The sequence below is a fragment of the Pyrus communis genome, chromosome 17, assembly GCF_963583255.1.
Source record: "Pyrus communis chromosome 17, drPyrComm1.1, whole genome shotgun sequence".
NCBI classification, from domain to species: Eukaryota; Viridiplantae; Streptophyta; class Magnoliopsida; order Rosales; family Rosaceae; genus Pyrus; species Pyrus communis.
The window spans coordinates 5,252,059-5,270,399 of NC_084819.1; the positions used below are offsets into that span (position 1 = coordinate 5,252,059).

At 39.2% G+C, this 18,341-nt stretch overlaps 2 protein-coding genes and 1 pseudogene across 2 annotated transcripts; 1 reads left to right on the forward strand and 2 right to left on the reverse strand.

Annotated features, from left to right (window-relative positions):
* Positions 1-3,622: 3,622 nt before the first annotated feature.
* On the reverse strand, positions 3,623-4,588 carry LOC137721880 (cyclin-dependent kinase F-4-like; annotated as a pseudogene).
* Positions 4,589-8,060: 3,472 nt separating this feature from the next.
* LOC137721742 (cyclin-dependent kinase F-4-like) lies at positions 8,061-8,999 on the reverse strand. The gene has a single exon (XM_068460763.1). The coding sequence runs from the start codon at positions 8,997-8,999 to the stop codon at positions 8,061-8,063; it is 939 nt and encodes a 312-aa protein (XP_068316864.1).
* Positions 9,000-9,697: 698 nt separating this feature from the next.
* On the forward strand, positions 9,698-17,062 carry LOC137722406 (E3 ubiquitin ligase PARAQUAT TOLERANCE 3). The gene is made up of 15 exons (XM_068461396.1): positions 9,698-10,723; positions 11,206-11,302; positions 11,549-11,630; positions 11,735-11,901; positions 11,992-12,065; positions 12,186-12,257; positions 12,360-12,516; positions 12,602-12,750; positions 12,964-13,131; positions 13,214-13,513; positions 13,734-13,775; positions 13,913-14,159; positions 14,416-14,604; positions 15,147-15,225; positions 16,009-17,062. Exons 1-15 carry the CDS (start codon positions 10,558-10,560, stop codon positions 16,792-16,794), a joined length of 2,775 nt encoding a protein of 924 aa, XP_068317497.1. The 5' UTR covers positions 9,698-10,557; the 3' UTR covers positions 16,795-17,062.
* Positions 17,063-18,341: the final 1,279 nt, after the last annotated feature.

The window sequence follows — 18,341 nt, forward strand, 5'->3', positions numbered from 1 at the left end:
TCAATGAGAGGTGCATAGAATTCATCCTCTTAAACAATCGGCGTCCTTTCAAAGTCGTCCTCGTCAATCTGAAGTTTTGCGGAAAATACCATAATTATTATTTATTACGAATTATTATTTTGAAGGGCGTGTTTGGCTGGCAAGAAAAGTAGTACCAGTGACGGAGGAGGGGGAGAGACAATGTTGGAGGTGGAGGAGACGGGTTTGGTTGTCCTTGTAGACCTCAAAGCAGTGTCCCAAGAGCTCCTCGAAGGAGACGGTGTCGAACAACATCGTTTCAATGAGGTTGAGTTGGGTGTTGGTAGTGGAGATGCAGCGGTTGAGGGATTGGAGGAAGGTGGACGATGCCGTATCGAGAGGGATGGGGCGGCGTTCGATGAAAGTTTTGAGGGCGTCGCAGCTGCTGTGGAGGTGGTTGCAGAAGGACGCTACGCCCTTGCACAAGCTCCGAATCGATTCCTCCATTTCTCTCTCTCGCGCGTTCTGAACTCTTCCATTTGGCTCTTTTTTTCATTTGGAATTAAATGGGCGAGAATGGGGAAGGAAGTGGTTGCGGGTAATGGGTGTGGTAGGGTGGGCACGGGGGGATTTGGGGAAAACGATATGGGTTTTGCTCTTTTTTTTATTTTTTATTTTTAAACTTTTCTTTAAATAAATATTTTTTTGAATTTTTAATTTCCACGTGGATCCCTTAATGACATGTGACGTCCAATCATTATCCACATAGGCGCCACATCATCAGTTAACGGCAGAGTTAACAGTTTGACTAGTGGATGTATGAGACTGTCCTAAAATTAACATTTTAGGTATGACTCTGGGACGAAAAAAACTTCATCTACCAAATGTTGAAAACCATGAAACTTGAGAGGGGTAGTAAACTGATATTTACCCTAAATTTAATATAATAATAATATTATTAAATTTTCCAATAGAATGTAAAACCCAGTGTTTTCTTATTGTTGTAGTTCTCTTTGGATTGTATAGTTTTAGTTATTTGATTTTTTGATATGGATCATTCAATTGTTGTATACGATTTGCAGATCCTTCAAGTTGAGGTTTGCATAGCGTTGATAGTGGTGGTTCGGTGCTGCATGAAGTGAGACTACCTAGCTGCAACTGAAATGGACCAGTACATCAACGACTATTGGGAATGCCCCGTGGCCAATTGGTGTCACTAGGGTTGGTATCCACGAATGTTCTGCCCGTGAGAAGATTTGCACCAACATTGTGGCTTATATCATGAATGACGAGATAACTCGGAAATGCTTGCAATCAATCAAGAGATTGATGAACTTTTGCCAACGACACTACCCAGCTATGCTTTCAAAAGCTGTGAAGTTTGACAGCTTGGCTAATGGTAGCAACTTGCAGCATTAGAGGCAAGGGCAGCTAACCGCTAGCGGAAATGAGGTTTCGGAGGAAAGGCTTCTGATAATGCCAGCTCCATAAAAGAGCTCATCATGTATATCTGTGTGAATTTTTACAGTGCACAATCAAACTGAAACTTTGTTATGAAGGTAGCTCGCATATTTTATTCAATCGAAATCGTTAACTGATATTCATCTGGATATAACATCTTGTAGTTATATTTCTTAAAATTAAGATAGATTTACAAACATTGTGAATGCATGGAGAGAGACATAGGGAGAACTTCCATTTTGCACATTTGATGTTGAAAAACAAAGATCATTGGCTCTTCACAAAACCAAAAGTGTCTTCAACACCATTGTTCACCAATCGGCGATCATATCTACTTGTGCCTGGAAACGAAAATGACAGTCACTTCAGACGCATATGTGGGCTATGCAGATGACTAGGGTAGCGTATTGGCACATCGCACCAAGAAGAGAAGACAAGAAAACAAAGAGTAGAGGGATAGATGTCCACATACATTAGGTTAAGAAAAGAAAGATGTAACACGTAGTGCTAATTAGTAAGGTTGCCAAGATTGTCACTACTACTGAGTGCAGAACCAGCCAGCTACCACCAATCACCACTCCAGTTAGTGTAATTGGTTGTCTACATTTTTTTCAAACCCTTTACTTTTTTAAATTTTGTCCCTCCCCAAAAGTTTCTCCTGTAAACTAATTCATTTTTTTCTGTTACCTCGATCATACGAGGAAGACTTAATAAAATAAAGAAACAAAAACACCTGGGGGAAACATAATGGCATAAAAAAAAACGACATACATACAACAAAACCCAACTGAAAGTCCCTCTCATTTTCGATTTTTATGATACGTATTTGGAAAAACAAGATACATATTTGGAAAGATTGTTATGATACAGACTCAGCATTTGTATCCCTGCAGTTTCTCAATTGCTCTTCTCATTACACCTTAACTACTACATTTTTCGAGTTTTTCCTTGTTCGTATTATGTACTGATCCTTTTAACTTCTTCGCCCCCTGAAAGTTTTGGTTTATTTTGCTTCTCTAGGCTGCAATCGACTTCGAACCGTGCGAATTTGGTCACAATCTTGGTCTGGGCTGATAGTAATTTGAAAGAAATAATTGGAAAGTAAGTGAAGTTGGAAGCTGAAGAGGAATTCCATGACGAGACTGGGAAGAGGATCACAATTTCAATGTAGCAAAAAGAGATCAGGGAGGCAGATTGCCAAACGCCATATTGTTTGTATGTTGTAATCAATCTGAGGATTAAAGTAATTGGTTGCATGGACAAAAATTCATTGTTACCTTGTACTAAAGTTTAAAATCGCTAACACCTGTTGATGTTCAAGACAGAAATTAGATGTGACGGACGCGTGATGAGCCAACCATGTAATGCCACATTGAATTTCTGTCCTGTTAACGGGAACTTAGCAAAAATTGAAGCTATACAAATTCAGAAAGTTACTTTTGAAGGGAAGTTTCTTCAGTTTTGTTATACTAATTACTAGATGTGGCAAAAATCATAGGCAATAGTTTGATTAACTGGGCGCAAGAAATGATAAAATTGTTGCACAAACATTCGATCTGCAGAAACGTTGCAGCTTAAATACATTATTACAATGCTAACAGCTTACATTTCTATACAGAAAAAATCTGACCCTCCACATTATCATCTCTAGCCAAAGCACCAGATCCAGAATCTGAATGCTGCAGTTGATAAGTTGCGGAGACCACCAATAGCTCAAGTTCAACTATCTCCACTTCCTTCTGCTCATGTTCAAACACTCTCTTAATAGTGTTTGTTATGGTATTCTACATACATGTTTCTTATTTTGGGACAGAAAAAACAATCACCATGGCGGTGTATTTTAAATTCAAGATTTCAAGATATTATGATTCTATTCCTATTGCCAACTGGGCTTTCATCCCAGTTAGTATTTTGAAACAAGAAGTGTTTTTGCATCCTCTAGTAACCGACATCTTCGGATATTAAGAGTTTACTAGTTGTCGACGTCTGATTTGGTATATGTTTCGGATAATGAAATTTGAACCAAACAAAACAACGTGACTCATTAAAATGAAATTTGTATTTATATATTGCAGATTAAAAAGCTTACAAAAATCCTATCATACATTAGTTGTTGTTGGCTTGCTGCCATTCTGCTCTGAGCATTCAAATAAACTACAATCGTTAAAACAAAAATTGTACGTAGTTTTTGAAAGCTAATGAATCAAAAGCAATTAACTACCAAATCACTCATGTCACAGCTACATGGAAATAATAGAATTCGACGCAGGCAAGATATTATTTTGTCTCCAAGGGATGGCACGTGGTAGTTGCCAACGAAGAAGGGATGCTTGGCTGCATCAGTAGCAGTAGGCCTCGCTGAAGGGTCCCAAGAACAAAGGGAAGAAATTAGCTTGAGGGCTAATTCACTTGCGGAAGGAATCATCGCTGATAGACCAAACCCGTCAGTTTGTGGAAACTGATAGTTCATCTTGTGTGCAAGAAGCAGCCCATTGCGCCAAGACCCCAAAGTTGGCCTACCAATCACACTGCAAATCTTGAATATTTAATCAGCATCACTTCGACCAGGAAATAGAGGCTGGAGCGAGAAAAGCTCTGCCATGATAGCACCCATTGCCCACATATTGACCTTTGGACAATAGCGGTCTGACCGAAGCATTACCTCAGGAGCTCGATACCAGAGAGTGGTGACGTAGTCTGTATAAGGAGGAGGTGAATCAATCTCCTTAGCAGAACCTAAATCCCCAATCTTGACAATACCCTCCTTAACCAACACATTCTCCGGCTTCATATCACGGTGAAAATAGCCAGTTTTGTGCATGTAGGCAAGGCCCTGAAACATCTGATAGCAGATGTTTCTAATTTTGTCCTCTGTGAATCCGGTTTGCCTTTTTGTCTCAATAAGATCATCTAAACTGCTCTACATATACTCAAACACAAAGTAAGCAGAACTGTATTGGGCGATGACTTCCTTCAACTAGACAATGTTGGGATGGTTGAGTTTGGAAAGGGACTGAACTTCTGGTAGGCTAAGACACTGCTGTAACGAATTGCACCTTTGGTTCAGTTTCTTGATTGCAACGAGTTCACCCGTCTGTTTGTGGAGCGCAGCAAACACCGTTCCGTAAGCACCACCACCTAGTTTCTTAATCATCTCGAACTTTTCCATGATCGGTTTCTAGGAATTGATGGAATTATGAGTACTTGAAGAAGTAAACTAAACCCCTCAACGCCTAAGAAATATGTGACAAAGTTCAAGAAAAAGCACCATTTTTGACAAACTTGGAGCGTTTCGATTGGGGAGGGAGAGAGAGAGAGAGAGAGAGAGAGAGAGGCAAGTTGCTAAACTTCTAAATGTGTGGAGGGTTGAAATTTATAGGTTCTTGGATCCTGATCGAATGAGGAAACGGGGTAAGCAACTCACTAGTCTAATTGGATTGGTACTTGGATTCGTGCAATCCAAGTAACATCACAATTGCAAAAGTCTAATTTCCTGATCTTTTTAAAACGTGTTATTTACTTGGGGTCAATTGTCAATAGCTTTTGGTAGTCTTGAGATTTCACGAGTTGGCAGTTAAAGTAAGGAAAAGGATCCTCGCCGAATCCTTTTTCTAGGCATTTTAGGATCCTGTGATCGTGACCGTTCATTGTATATCGTACGATCAAAAATCATTTTAAAATTTAAAATTTAAAATTAAATATAAATGGTACCTAACGAAAACTGACCGCACAATGTACGATGAATGGTCACGATCACATGATCCCTAGGAAAAGGATCCGGCGAGGATCATTTTCCTTAAAGTAAAAGCTTATTTTTAGCTATGCTCCCCGAACTCCCTATTAATCTATTTTGCTCTTTCTAATTCAAAAGTTGTCACTTTACTTCCTGAAACTCAAAGTTTGCTCCATTTTGCCCTCGGAACTCGATTTTGATTCCATTTTGCCCCCTAAAATTAGGGATGGGCACTTAGAACCGAAAACCGAAATCGAAACACGAACCAAATCGAACCACACTGAATGGTTTGGATTTTCGGTTTTGAAACCGAAACGCAACATAGAAAACGGTTTGGTTTCGGTTTTGGCTTTTGAAAATTGCACCGAAACCGAACCGCACTGCAAATATTAATAAATATTTAATTAAATGTCCATATTAGATTTCATGTTTTAATTGGTTGTTAGTTAAAATCTATACACTTAGTATGGACTCAACCACACTAAAATATCATCATTCATCACTTTCTTTCGTACATTAACTTGACGGACCTTTGTTATTTTATACCATCACACACACACATATATGTACAAGGGTGGACTAATCTTGTTATCAAGAATCAAACAATGATCTAATAAAGTCCATTCATTCGAAGCATGATATCACATATTCTAGTATGAAAGTTTTGCTCACGTTTAATGAATTCAAATTTATTCATCTTGTTTTATGATAAACATTGTAAGAGACACCCTTTTGTTGCAAAAACATGTTTTAACATCACAACTGCATGCAACATGCTAATTGTTTACATAACAAATGTCTTTTTCCTATTGCTATTGGGAAATGCTAATTAATATGTTAAATTGCAAATTGTACATTTTTTCTTAAAAACCAAACCGAAACCGTTTGAAACCGCACCGAACCGAACCAAACGGTTTGATTTCATTTCGGTTTTGGCTTCAAAACCGCACTGAACTAAACTGCAAAAATTTTCGGTTTCAGTTTTGGTTTCACTCAAAACCGCACCAAACCAAACCGTGCCCACCCTTACCTAAAATTTTAAAGTCGTCTATGTAAAACTCAAAATTAGCTCCACATTCCTCTATATCTATTAATTTCTTATATGAGTTTGATTTAGGTGTGCCAGGGTAATCAATTTCTTTTTTATTTTTATTTTTCTTCCTCTCTTAATTTTTCTTTTAAAATTAATATTCTCTGATTGTTAAATGTTAACGCATCATGGATTTTTTTTTGTTTTGTTTTTTTTGGTAAAAACATAATAGAGATTTATAATCAAATTTACTGCACACATGACATAGTCTTATTGGGTATTAGGTCCAACATATGTTTCAGTAGGCGACCTATAAGTTTCAGGGAAAAGAGATAGTCCACAAGTCAAAGTGGAACGAATTTTGAGTTTCAGGAAATAAAGTAATAACTTTTGAGTTACGATAGGTAAAGGGAGATCAAAACGGAATTTTAGGAGCGTAGCTGAAAATAAGCCAAATTTGAATTTTTTATTTTTTTTGAAAAAGGATCGATATTTATTAAACCAAATAGAAGAGCGGTACAAACATAGGATAATGTGCCAAATTTGTATTTGAACTCCTTAATTTGATGCAATTAACCAAGAGGGTATGAAAATGTGTATTGAAGAAATAGGTAAACAATTCAATCGATAGAAAGTCAGCCAGTACGAATTAGGAAACTTTTGTGTACGTCTAACTTCAATTCCCCCATCTAGACGGAATAAACAAAAGAATTACGAAAGACAAACAAGTAAATCCAGACGTTACCAAAGTAAAAGAAAATTCTTTCAAAAATAATAATGAATTTTATAACACAAAACCAAAGAAATATTAGTCCAAGAAACCAAAGAAATTTAATAGCAACTCCAGTGATAAAATTAAGAGACAGTGTTGGAAGTGTCACAAGTTCGGCCATTATGCTAATGATTGTATTGTCAAGAAAACAATAAAACAATTAAAAATTTCAGAAGAAGAAACCCTATTTGGATAATACACATTCCAGTTGACCGACTAATTCTAATTGTTTTGTTCCGAAGCAAAGATATCCACAGGACGGTTCATTCTATTCAGATATTCACGACAAAAAAGTAATGGATTCACTTTTAGATAGGTCCTGAAAGAGAAAGGAAGGCAGGAATGCCAACAGGCGTCTCACAAGATAAATTAATTAGAGTTTTAGAATTAAGAAACACAGATTCCAGTAAAAATTCTTCTGAACGAATTGAATCGAGAAATGAGATTTGTGTGATCGTGTTGGAAGAAAGCTTCTGAAGAGCTCCCTGTCTCACTCCCTAGTGCCTTAATTGTTAAGAAAAGAGCTTGAACTTTATGTACGGTTTGACTTTTTTTTCGCGAGTATTTTTATTGGCATTTGTTTATCATTCTGTTTAGGGCGTTTGTTTGTTCTTGTACATATTTCTTATTTTGGAAGAAGAAAATATATACCTTGTTGTACATACAAGTTTGTATACTTATGAGTGCAAGAGATTATGAGGGCCCCTTCATCACAGTTCGAATTTTATCTGGCAACCATCATCTTGGGATATCAAGAGTTTATCAGTAAAATATGTTATTTTAAAGTGTGTGGTTTTATCTCTCAAGCTATAGTTTGCCAGGACTTTTCATAGAACAACTTACTAGTCGTCAATGTCTGATTTGTCCTTTGTTTCGAACAATGAAATTTGAACCAAATAAAAACAATGTGACTCAATTGAAGTGAAATTTGTAGGTATATATTGCACATTAATGAGAGCTTACAAAAATTGTATCTGACATACGTTACTTGTAGTTGGCTTGCTGCCACTTTAATCAAATAAACTACGCTCGCTAAAATAAAATCTGTTGCTTTTGAAAGCTAATGAATCAAATACAGTTAACTACCCACGTTACTTGTGTCAAATCTACGCGAAAATAAGAGAATTCGATGCAGGCAGAATGTTGCTCTGTCTCAAAGGGATGGTTCTTGGAATCTTGTAGTTGCCAACGAAGAAAGGATGCCGTAGTGCCTCAGCAGCAGTAGGCCTCGCGGAAGGGTCCCAAGAACAAAGGGAAGAAATCAGCTGGATGGCAGATCTGCTTGCAGAAGGAATCATCGCAGATAGACCAACCCCGCCAATTTTTGGAAACTGATAGTTCAAGTTTTGGGCAAGAAGCTGTCCCTCTGGCCATGACTCCCAGGTGGGACTGCCTATAACACTGCAAATCTTGAACATCTGATCATCAGCACTTTCGCCAGGAAATAGAGGCCGGAATGAAAACAGCTCCGCTATGATGGCGCCCATTGCCCACATATCGACCTTAGGACCATACAAGCCTGACTGAAGCAACACCTCAGGAGCACGATACGGACGAGTAGTGACATAGTCTGTATAGGGAGGAGGTGAATCAATCTCCTTAGCCGAACCCAAATCTGCAATCTTGACTACACGAGCACCATCCTTAACCAACACATTAGCGGGCTTCAAATCACGGTGGAAATAGCCGTTTCTGTGCATATAAGCCAGGCCCTGAAACATCTGAAAGCAGATGCTTCTAACTTCTTCCTCGGTGAATTTGGTTCGCCTTTTCATCATAAGATCAAGCAGACTGCTCTGCATATACTCAAAGACAAGGAATGCAGAATCGTTTTCGAAGATGACATCTTTCAACTGGACAATGTTGGGGTGCCTAAGCTTGGAAAGGGACTGAACTTCCGGTAGGCTTAGGCACTGCTCAAAGGAACTGAATGTCTCCCTCAGATACTTGACTGCAACGACTTCACCCGTCGGTTGGTGCTGCGCCTCAAATACCGTTCCGAAAGAACCACCGCCTAGTTGCTTAGTAATCCAAAACTTGTCCATGATCCGATCGTAACTCGTAAGGAACCGAACCAACCCTCCAACAGTTAATGTAGGACTAAACCCAACCCCTCAACGCCAAAGAACGAGTTGCGATCTCTGGGGAAAAACCCTAGAACGTATGAACACTGATTAGGGTTCCGGATCTCTGTGAACAGAAGACTTGAAAGTTGAGACCTTGTGAAATAACGAGAGAGAGAGAGAGAGAGAGAGAGAGAGAGAAGCAAGTTGGTAACTGTGTTTGAGATTCGGGAAATTATGGAAAGTGTGGAAATTAGGGTTCCAATTTATGGCTTCATTCATTCCATTATCTCCCGATTGAACGAGGAAACGCGGCAAGCAAGCAACTCACTCGGTTTAATTGGATTGCAACTCACGTGGCTTAATTGTATTGGTAATTCGATTCGTGTAACGCAAGCAACCTCACTCTCCCAGTAGCTAGTTGCTACTTCACTCCTCTGCGGAAAAGGAAAGGGCTTTTTCGTAAATTGGTTTTTCTTTGGGCACAAGTATAGGATTTTCTAACGGTCAGGATTTTCTAAAACTGCTTTTTAACATGGATCAATAGCTGTCAGCGGTCCAGATATTATATAACATGGCCGTATGAAACCATGGTGTAAAAAATGAAAACGGTTTAAATTTTCGTGAGCCGTAGATGGGCTGGACCCCACAAGGATTATCCGCAACGGAAAAGGAGAGACAGAACATAACAAAACCCAACCCCCCTCACAACTGCTCTATCTCGCTCTCTCGCTCTCTCTCTCTCTGGGGGCGCTCTGAAACTTCCCAAAAGCAAACCCTAGCAGCCTGGCGGTTCGTCATGATTATCGACCTATAAAACTCGCCCTAGGGCTTGTAAATCGTTGCTGCTTTCACAAATTGCACGGGGATTCTCTCTGACGGATTCTGATTTTCTCGATTTTGGCGTGACGGAAGCTTTCTCGGAGTTCGTGCAACCCAGTCAATCGGCGATTTCGAAGCGACGATCCGGTCAATCAATCAATCAATCGGCAAATTAATTCAACCGATATCGATTCTTCAACCTAGGGTTTTCTGATTCTCTCAGACTCTTCGTTGAGGATCGGTGCGAACGCTTCGTATCGATAAGCGTAGGCAGAGGGCTTTTTCTGATTTCACGGAGATCTGTGAAATTCGATTCCGATTGCGGCGATCGGCGGAGGAGGATTGGATCGGCGGCGGAGGGAGGGTGTAGAAACCTTATTTAATTCCGAGCATCGCCATCTGTTCGACGATCGGTTTCTGAAGGATTCGAATCGAACCAAAAGAGCGGAGATTGGTGCTGTTGACGGCGGCGAAGAAGCTTTGGAAGAGCTGTCACTCTGTCTCCCCCCTTGCGGTGGTTTGGTTGTTCCATCTCAATAGAATAATCGAAGAAAAAAAAGAGCTTGAATTTTTTGTACTGTTTGAATATAGCAGCTTTTTTTCTTGGAGTTGAATATAAGGCCGTATAATTTTTTTGGCCTTCGATTATTTTTTTGTTCTTGTTTGTGGTGTTATACATATTTCATCTTTTGGAAGGAAAAAGAAAAAAAAATTTACCATGGCGGTGTATTATAAATTTAAGAGTGCAAAAGACTATGATTCTATTCCTATGGACGGCCCGTTCATCGCAGTTGGTATTTTGAAAGAAAAAATATATGAATCCAAGCACTTAGGGCGGGGTACTGATTACGACCTCGTCGTCACCAATGCCCAGACCAATGAAGGTTGGTTCTGATTTAGTTATTATTCCCTTCTGAACATGTTCTAATTAATCACAGATATGAGTCCTCACAGGTGATACGAGAGTTTTTGTGTGTCAGAGTCGAGTGGTAGGATCGTCGTCTGTGGTTTTGGGGATTTCTAAAATTTTGTTTTAGGGTTTTTCTTGATTTAATTAAATTGGGTTCTCTAGTTGCCACAGTGTGCCTTGAAATTCAAGATAGTGATTGTGTATGGTGGTTTACTTTTGTCATTGAAAGAGAATTTTAACCACCACATTCTCTATGTTGAATTGACTCGACCTGAGTGGGGACGGGCTGTGTGAGGTTGAAATCTGGGTTCTTTAGGAATGGTTAATCTGACCAGAGCTTTCTAGGAACTATTATGATGTGGGGAATCACATTTTGGTAGCTTTTATCCTTGCTTTCATGGATTAATATCGTTGCAATGTTTTATAGTCTTCATGTTCTGTGTTTTGTAATTTCAGAGTATCTTGATGAAGGGATGTTGATTCCAAAAAATACATCAGTTTTGATACGCCGTGTACCTGGAAGGCCTCCGATGCCCATTGTTACTGATTCAGAGTACTATCTCGGATCCTTTAACTTCTCGTCTTTAGTTATGTTGTCGCAAAATCCATGATCAATTTTGAGTTGTCAGTATTACTTTGTTCTTGTGTTTAATTAATCTGTGACATGGTAGTCCCTGTTATTGTATCTTCGTTGGCATTAGTGCCATGTACTTCGATAGGGTAATTGTGTTTCTTATGACCCTTAGGGCAGATTTCAAGGGTTTGTTTAGTTAGGCAATTTTTATTTCTTTTGTTGCAGGCGAAAGGTAGAAGATAAGGTGGAGGACACTGAACCAGAAAGGACTAGCTTTCTGGCAGCTGAATCATCTGCCACGAAATATGTAAGTTTTAATATCCGCTAGTCCTCTTTGGTTTTAAGTGGTGTGGTTGTGCTTTGCTTGGTGCCATACCTTTTGTTGATCTTGTGTTTGTTATGGCTTTGCAGCCTGGTGATCCAGATTGGGATGATTATGGGGATGATTTGTATGAAATTCCTGAAGTGCTGGCTGTGCAGACAAGCTATCAGGCTCCGGATGCGCAGCCAACTGATAAAGCTGATGAAGATAGCAAGATTAAGGCTTTGATTGACACTTCAGCCTTGGAATGGCAACAGTATGATGCTTTCAGTTTTATTAGTGCACTGCGATATGATAATGATAGGTTTCTGGTCACTAATGTTGGATGATCTTTGTGTTTTTGCAGCCAAGGTCCCGATGGCTTTGGTCCTGGTAGAGGTTTTGGCAGGGGTGGAAGAATGATGAATGGACGTGGTATTGGTGAGTCTCTTTAGATTACATTATTTTTGTTTTACAGTACATATCAATGCTCATCGAATCTGTGTCTCTTTCTCTATCAATTTTACATACTGAAACTGATATCTATTTTCTTTAATTGAGGTCGCGGAGGAGGGGGTTTTGAGAGGAAAACACCTCCACACGGATATATTTGTCATAGGTGTAAGGTGCCTGGTATGATCATTTTCCTTCTCCTTTTTGGAAGATAATGGATGTTTTGTGATAAGTGCTTAGATGAGGAATGTTCTAATATTTGACATTTGTATGTGTGTCCAGGGCATTATATTCAGCACTGCCCTACGAATGGTGATCCAAATTTCGACATTAAAAGAGTTAAGCCACCCACTGGAATTCCTAAGTCCATGCTGATGGCAAACCCAGATGGCTCATATAAATTGCCAAGTGGTGATAAAGCTGTATTGAGGCCGAACGAGTAAGCTAATTTGATTTTGTATATTTTATAGGCTTAGTTTCCAGTTTTTTCATAAAAGAACTTTTTATATTTGATATGGAAACAGGGCTGCTTTTGAGAAAGAGATTGAAGGTTTACCATCTACACGTTCTGTTGGTGATCTACCGCCTGAGCTACACTGCCCATTGTGCAAAGAAGTGATGAAAGATGCTGTGCTAACGAGCAAGTGCTGCTTTAAAAGCTTTTGTGATAAGTGTAAGTTATGATGTAAATTTAATTGTCTAAATTTTGCAACATCTAAGGGAAGAAATTCAATTTTTCTCTCTTGTGATATTTTTGGTTTACCCTCATCTGGGTCACGAGCCCCTTCGACATCTTATTACTTAACTGTGTATCCTGAACTCTCATACCCGTATTGTCTATCATCTCAACTTTCTTTGTGCTTACACTGGATCATATGTTAATCAGGTATCCGGAACTACATTATGTCCATGTCAGTGTGTGTCTGTGGGGCTACAAATACACTGGCAGACGATCTACTGCCAAATAAGACACTCAGAGATACAATCAATCGCATCTTGGAATCTGGTGGTAACAGTAGTGCTGACAATGCTGGGAGTACATTCCATGTTCAAGGTTTGTTTTTTCAGGGACGTGCCTTCTATTTCTGTTTAGACTTGAACATTGTTGTTATTACATCATGATTTGTAATATTTAGATATGGAGTCTGCTCCCTGTCCACAACCCAAGATTCCTTCCCCCACTGTATCTGCTGCATCAAAAGGAGAAGAAAAACATTTACCTTTGAATGAAGAACCTCCAAAGATCCAGGAAACTGAAGATGAGATAAAGCCTGTTCTTCCCCAGCAGCAGATTTTAGACAGAGTGAGAACTACGAAAGTAGTTGATGTGTCTGAAGCCACACATGAGTCAATGAGTGTGAAGGAACCGGCATCACAAGGGAGTGCTCCACTGGTTGAGGAAGAAGTGCAGCAAAGGATGGCTTCTGGGGAGGCAGGTAATGTATTGGTCTGGGTATTATTGTTTTTTGATTCTGTTGGCCTACTATTCTATTTTAGAACTTTTTTCATGGAGCGTATCAAGTTCTGTGTTATCTTTTGTTTTCTTTGACATGTATTAGTAGGATAGATGTGTTGAGTAAAATTATTTTTTCCTTGAAAATTGAAAAGAAATTTGTAGTGATCTCTTATTGGGTTTTGATTGTATATTCGCTACAGGAAAGAAAAGGAAAAAGAAGAAAATTAGAGTGCCAGCGAATGGTATGCCTTTTCTCTTATTTTGTTTTTGTAAACATAGATGTCTCTGTTCAAGTTCTCTGCAGTAAATTATATATTTGATTGATATACTCTAATCCTTGTGCTTTAATATGTATATAACATGATTACATCCTACGCAGACATGCAATGGAGAAACCCTCAAGATCTTGCAGCTGAAAACTATATGATGCCTATGGGCCCTGCTGCTTATAATCCATACTGGAATGGCATGCAACCTAGCATGGGCATGGAAGGATATATGACACCATATGGTGGTCCGATGCCGTATATGGGTTATGGTCCGATGGACATGCCATTTGGGGGTCTTGGTCCACAGGACCCATTTGGTTCTCAAGGCTATATGATTCCCATGGTTCCGCCTCAGAGGTATGCATTCGACTCATGAATTTCTTAGTGAATGGGTGTGATGTTGGTGGGTTTGTGTTATGAATACTGTTATTCAAATTAGGTATGCAAGTTAACGTTATTTTCCTTTGAACCATTACACGACCCTGTAGGTTTGTAGGTGGTACCATAGCCCTAAGCGTATCATTATATGGTTTCAAGTTGCAATTTAGTAATTTTTTTTCCTTCCTTTCGATCCTAAAGCCTTATTTCGTTTTAAATTTTGAACTTCATACAGGGATCTTGCGGACTTTGGTATGGGCATGAATGGGATGAATGGGATGAATGGGATGAATGGGATGAATGGGATGAATGGCATGCATGGGATGAATGGCATGCATGGACCCCCCATCATGAGCAGAGAAGAATTTGAGGCTCGGAAAGCTGATTTGAGAAGGAAGCGTGAAAATGAAAGACGGGGTCAAAGGTAAGATTGAACTCATTATTTCTTGTTGGATTTGTGATAACTTACACATATATTAGATAGATGGCCATACTCTGTGAGATGGTCTACCAAAGTGTTTCGCCTCCTTTGTAGTCATTGTAAATTTTGGACACTGTATGTGAAGTCTTAATGGTTTGTGATATCAGTGACTTAATTGAATTGTGAAATTCCTATTTGGCATGTTGGTTGTTGATAATAAGAGTCGATAATACACTGATGCAAGCTTAGTAACACGTGTTGTTTCTCCCTGTACTGGAATAAAAAAAGTATAATGCTTATTTATTTTCCTTGTTGCAAGAGAGACATTTGATAGATAAATCCTTAAGAATTGGCGTTATGAGTTAGCTGTTTGCGCTTGTGTCTGGAATTTATCTTTTACATATATGGGCATTGCATCATTATAGTCTAATAACGATATTGCTTGTTGAGACATGTTATGTCCCCTAATGCCGCAACTATTTGTTTAGACTATTTTAGCCTGGTTGAATATTAAATTATTTTCATTGTTCTGTTTTTGACGGCAGGGAGTTGTCCAAAGATGGGGAGTATGGAAGGGAAGTGAGCAGTGGCGGCGGCGATGTTCCTCCAATGAAACCAAAATCTGTACGTCTCTATTGTGCCAATTTCCCTATCTTGTTATCCTTGTTTGTATGCTGCAGCAGCTGCTTATGGTATTTATCAGCATTTTTGCAAGGCAACACCAAGTTGGCAATAGAAAGCCAACTTGGCCAAATAACGCCTAGAGAGATTGCACTGCTGCAGCAGCAGCAGCTAGGATCAAACAGTATTAGTCCCGTTTTCCTATCACTTTGACTTTATTATTCTTGTTTGGTTTTTAGTTTTAAATTATATCGTATTTATTCTCTTGGTAATTCATGCTCCATTGGAGAGAAGATATCCTAGTTTGGCCTTTGTCGCGGTGACTTAAACCGTTGGATAAATGGCTAAACTAGGCAGGAGTTGAGGTCAATTTTGGGCTGGATCCCATTACTACCCAATTTATTCCGAGTACAAAATTGCTTCTGGAAATTGTTGGTTGAAAATTCTTGGAAAAATTAAGTGATGGGATCCCGCACTGGCTTGCTGGGGGCTCCAAAAACACCTCTTTCCCCTCCACCGAAACTTGTTATATTAAATGCTCCCTTGTTTGAAAACTGAAAAAAAAAAATAATCAAATCATCCTAATTTTAATCTTGTCATAGAATTTGATGGACCTGAAATATTAAAAGAAAAATGTTTGCGAGCACACCGGAACCTGATTTTGAAAAATAAAAGGAAAAGATAGTAAATGGGCACCATTTGAGTGACAGTGAAAAGTCAATAATTTTGTCATGGTAATTTTTGCTGGCATGGAAAGTTTCTTTGACTTATTTGTTGTTGGTGCAGAAGTCAATGGCCCGATCACCAAGCCCAGATTATACTAATCATCACCGCAGTCACAGACGCGAGAGGCCGTCTCCAGAACGAAGACCCTCACGTGACCCACGTGACCTGGAGCCACAGCCGCCTCCGCGTCCTCCAAAGAGAAACTCCGAGCAGCAGCAGCACCACCACCACCACGACAGAGAACGCGAGCGCGACCGAGATCGAGAACGCGAGAGGGACCACGACCACGACCACGACCACGACCACGAGGATGGTCATCCCCGCCATAAACGCCACCGTTCTGAGTCGTCGTTGGGAAAGCCTTCCGGTCTAACGACAACATCGGCGAAATCTACCTCCTCTATAGCATTAGCTGCGGCAGAAGCGGCGGCGGAGCGGAAGCACAAGGCAAGCGTGTTCTCTCGCATAAGCTTTCCTGAGGGAGAAGTGAGCAAGAAGCGGAAGGCCTCTTCTTCCTCCACTGCTTCTGCCGCCGCTCCTTCTCCGGCGGAGGAGGATAACAGGTCGGCGCATCACCATCACAAGGAGTCGTCGTCGTCCTTGGCGAATGGGTTCTACGAGGAGTATAAGTCGTCGTCTACGGCGGCCAAGGCTGCGAGCAGCGGAGCTGGAAGCAGAAAGACTATGGTCAGAGCTGCTTCCATGGAGTATGAGTCGAGCGACGACGATCGGCACTTCAAGAGGAAGCCGTCGAGGTACGAGGAGTCGCCGCCGAAGGCAGCGGAGCAGGAAGAGCCCTCCAGGCACTCGAGAGGCGGCAAGGATCGGGAACGCAGGCAGAGGTAGATAGGTTTTAGGGAAATGCCCGTATTGGTTTTATCCAGAACGACATCGTTCCTCCCCCTCACTCTATGTTTTGGGTTTTGGGCCTTTTGAGTGGCTGGGTTTAGTACTGTATATGTAAAGAAGCCCAGTCGGAGGTGTTGCGGGGGCCCAATGAATGTTTTTGGGTTTTGTTTTGGTTTATGCCTGAAATTTCGTGTCGCATGTTTTTTGCGTATCTTAAAACCCTAAAATTACAAATATGAATAAGGAGTCTCTTTCAAGATCATGATTCCTATTGAGTATTAATATTTTATTTACTGAGAATGTTTTAATTTTTGCCACTAATTGATGTGTTTGTTTAACATTCAAAGCTAGAGAAACCTAATATTTTATCAAGCATAAAAAAATGTTTAGCTTCTTGGTTTAGAAATGAAGCCTCCCACTCCCTCCTAATCAATGACCCTAAACATCAAATAATTTGGGCTTGGTGATCAAGCTGATTATTCCAATCAAATAATTAGCTTGATCGAACCATGTCTAGCCCTACCTAAACTTCAAGTAACTATAAATGATATCGATTCAAACCATAATGAGATGAAATCTTAAAAATCTAAATCTTACAAACACATTCAATGAGTGCACTTCAGCATTTCATTTATTCAATTATGAGCCTTCAAACCTCTTTTTTTTTTTTCTTTTTTTTTCTTTTTAATAACTAGTAACGTCAAGTTTCGAAATAACATTTGAGGAATAATTTTGGTGGTGCCTGTAACATTATCGTTTGTGCAGTTTTCACTCTCGGTTTGCCTTTGTAGATGCGTTTGTTTTGTTACCTTTTTGTGCTTGGTGTTTTGGATATCTTTGTCCATGTCTTAGATGTGTTGTTTAAGTTTATGTTATGAAATTGTTATTTTTCTTAACACTATTTGAATGAAGAAATTTAAGATTACTAAGGAAGTTTAAAATGACGGAAATTGAATTGACGATATTTTATTTTCTAGAGTTAATTTTTTGTTTGGTTAACCTAAAAGAACAATGGAATGAATACGAAATTTGTTATTTTTAAGCTCTTAATCATAGAAATTAGGAATGACATCTATTTACATGGACTTTAAACTTGAGAATTGGAGGTCCCAAATTCCACGTTTTTTTTTCACTCGAAAATTCTAAATTTCTATGTTTATGAATTAAAACAAGGGATTTGGTGCATGTCAATTTACAAATTCTGACTTTTATCCAAATTTCAAATTTATTTTTCTCATCCAAACATAGTGTAACAACACAAAACAATGGGATTTAGGGCCAGTTTTGATAGATCATAAGACCATCTCAAACCATTGGGTTAAAACCTAAATTTTTTAGCCCCGAAAATGTAGGTTTTAACCCAGAAACATCTTTTTTTGTTCCAACCCTTATGGGTTAAAATTTTAGCCCCAGATTATTAAAAAATAAATTTAGGCTAATTTTTTTCTTAAAGTAACTTTTTTAAAAGAAAAAAATTATGTAGACTATCCTAATTTAATTTTATGAACATGTTAACCTACAAATATTTAGATTCCAACAAATAT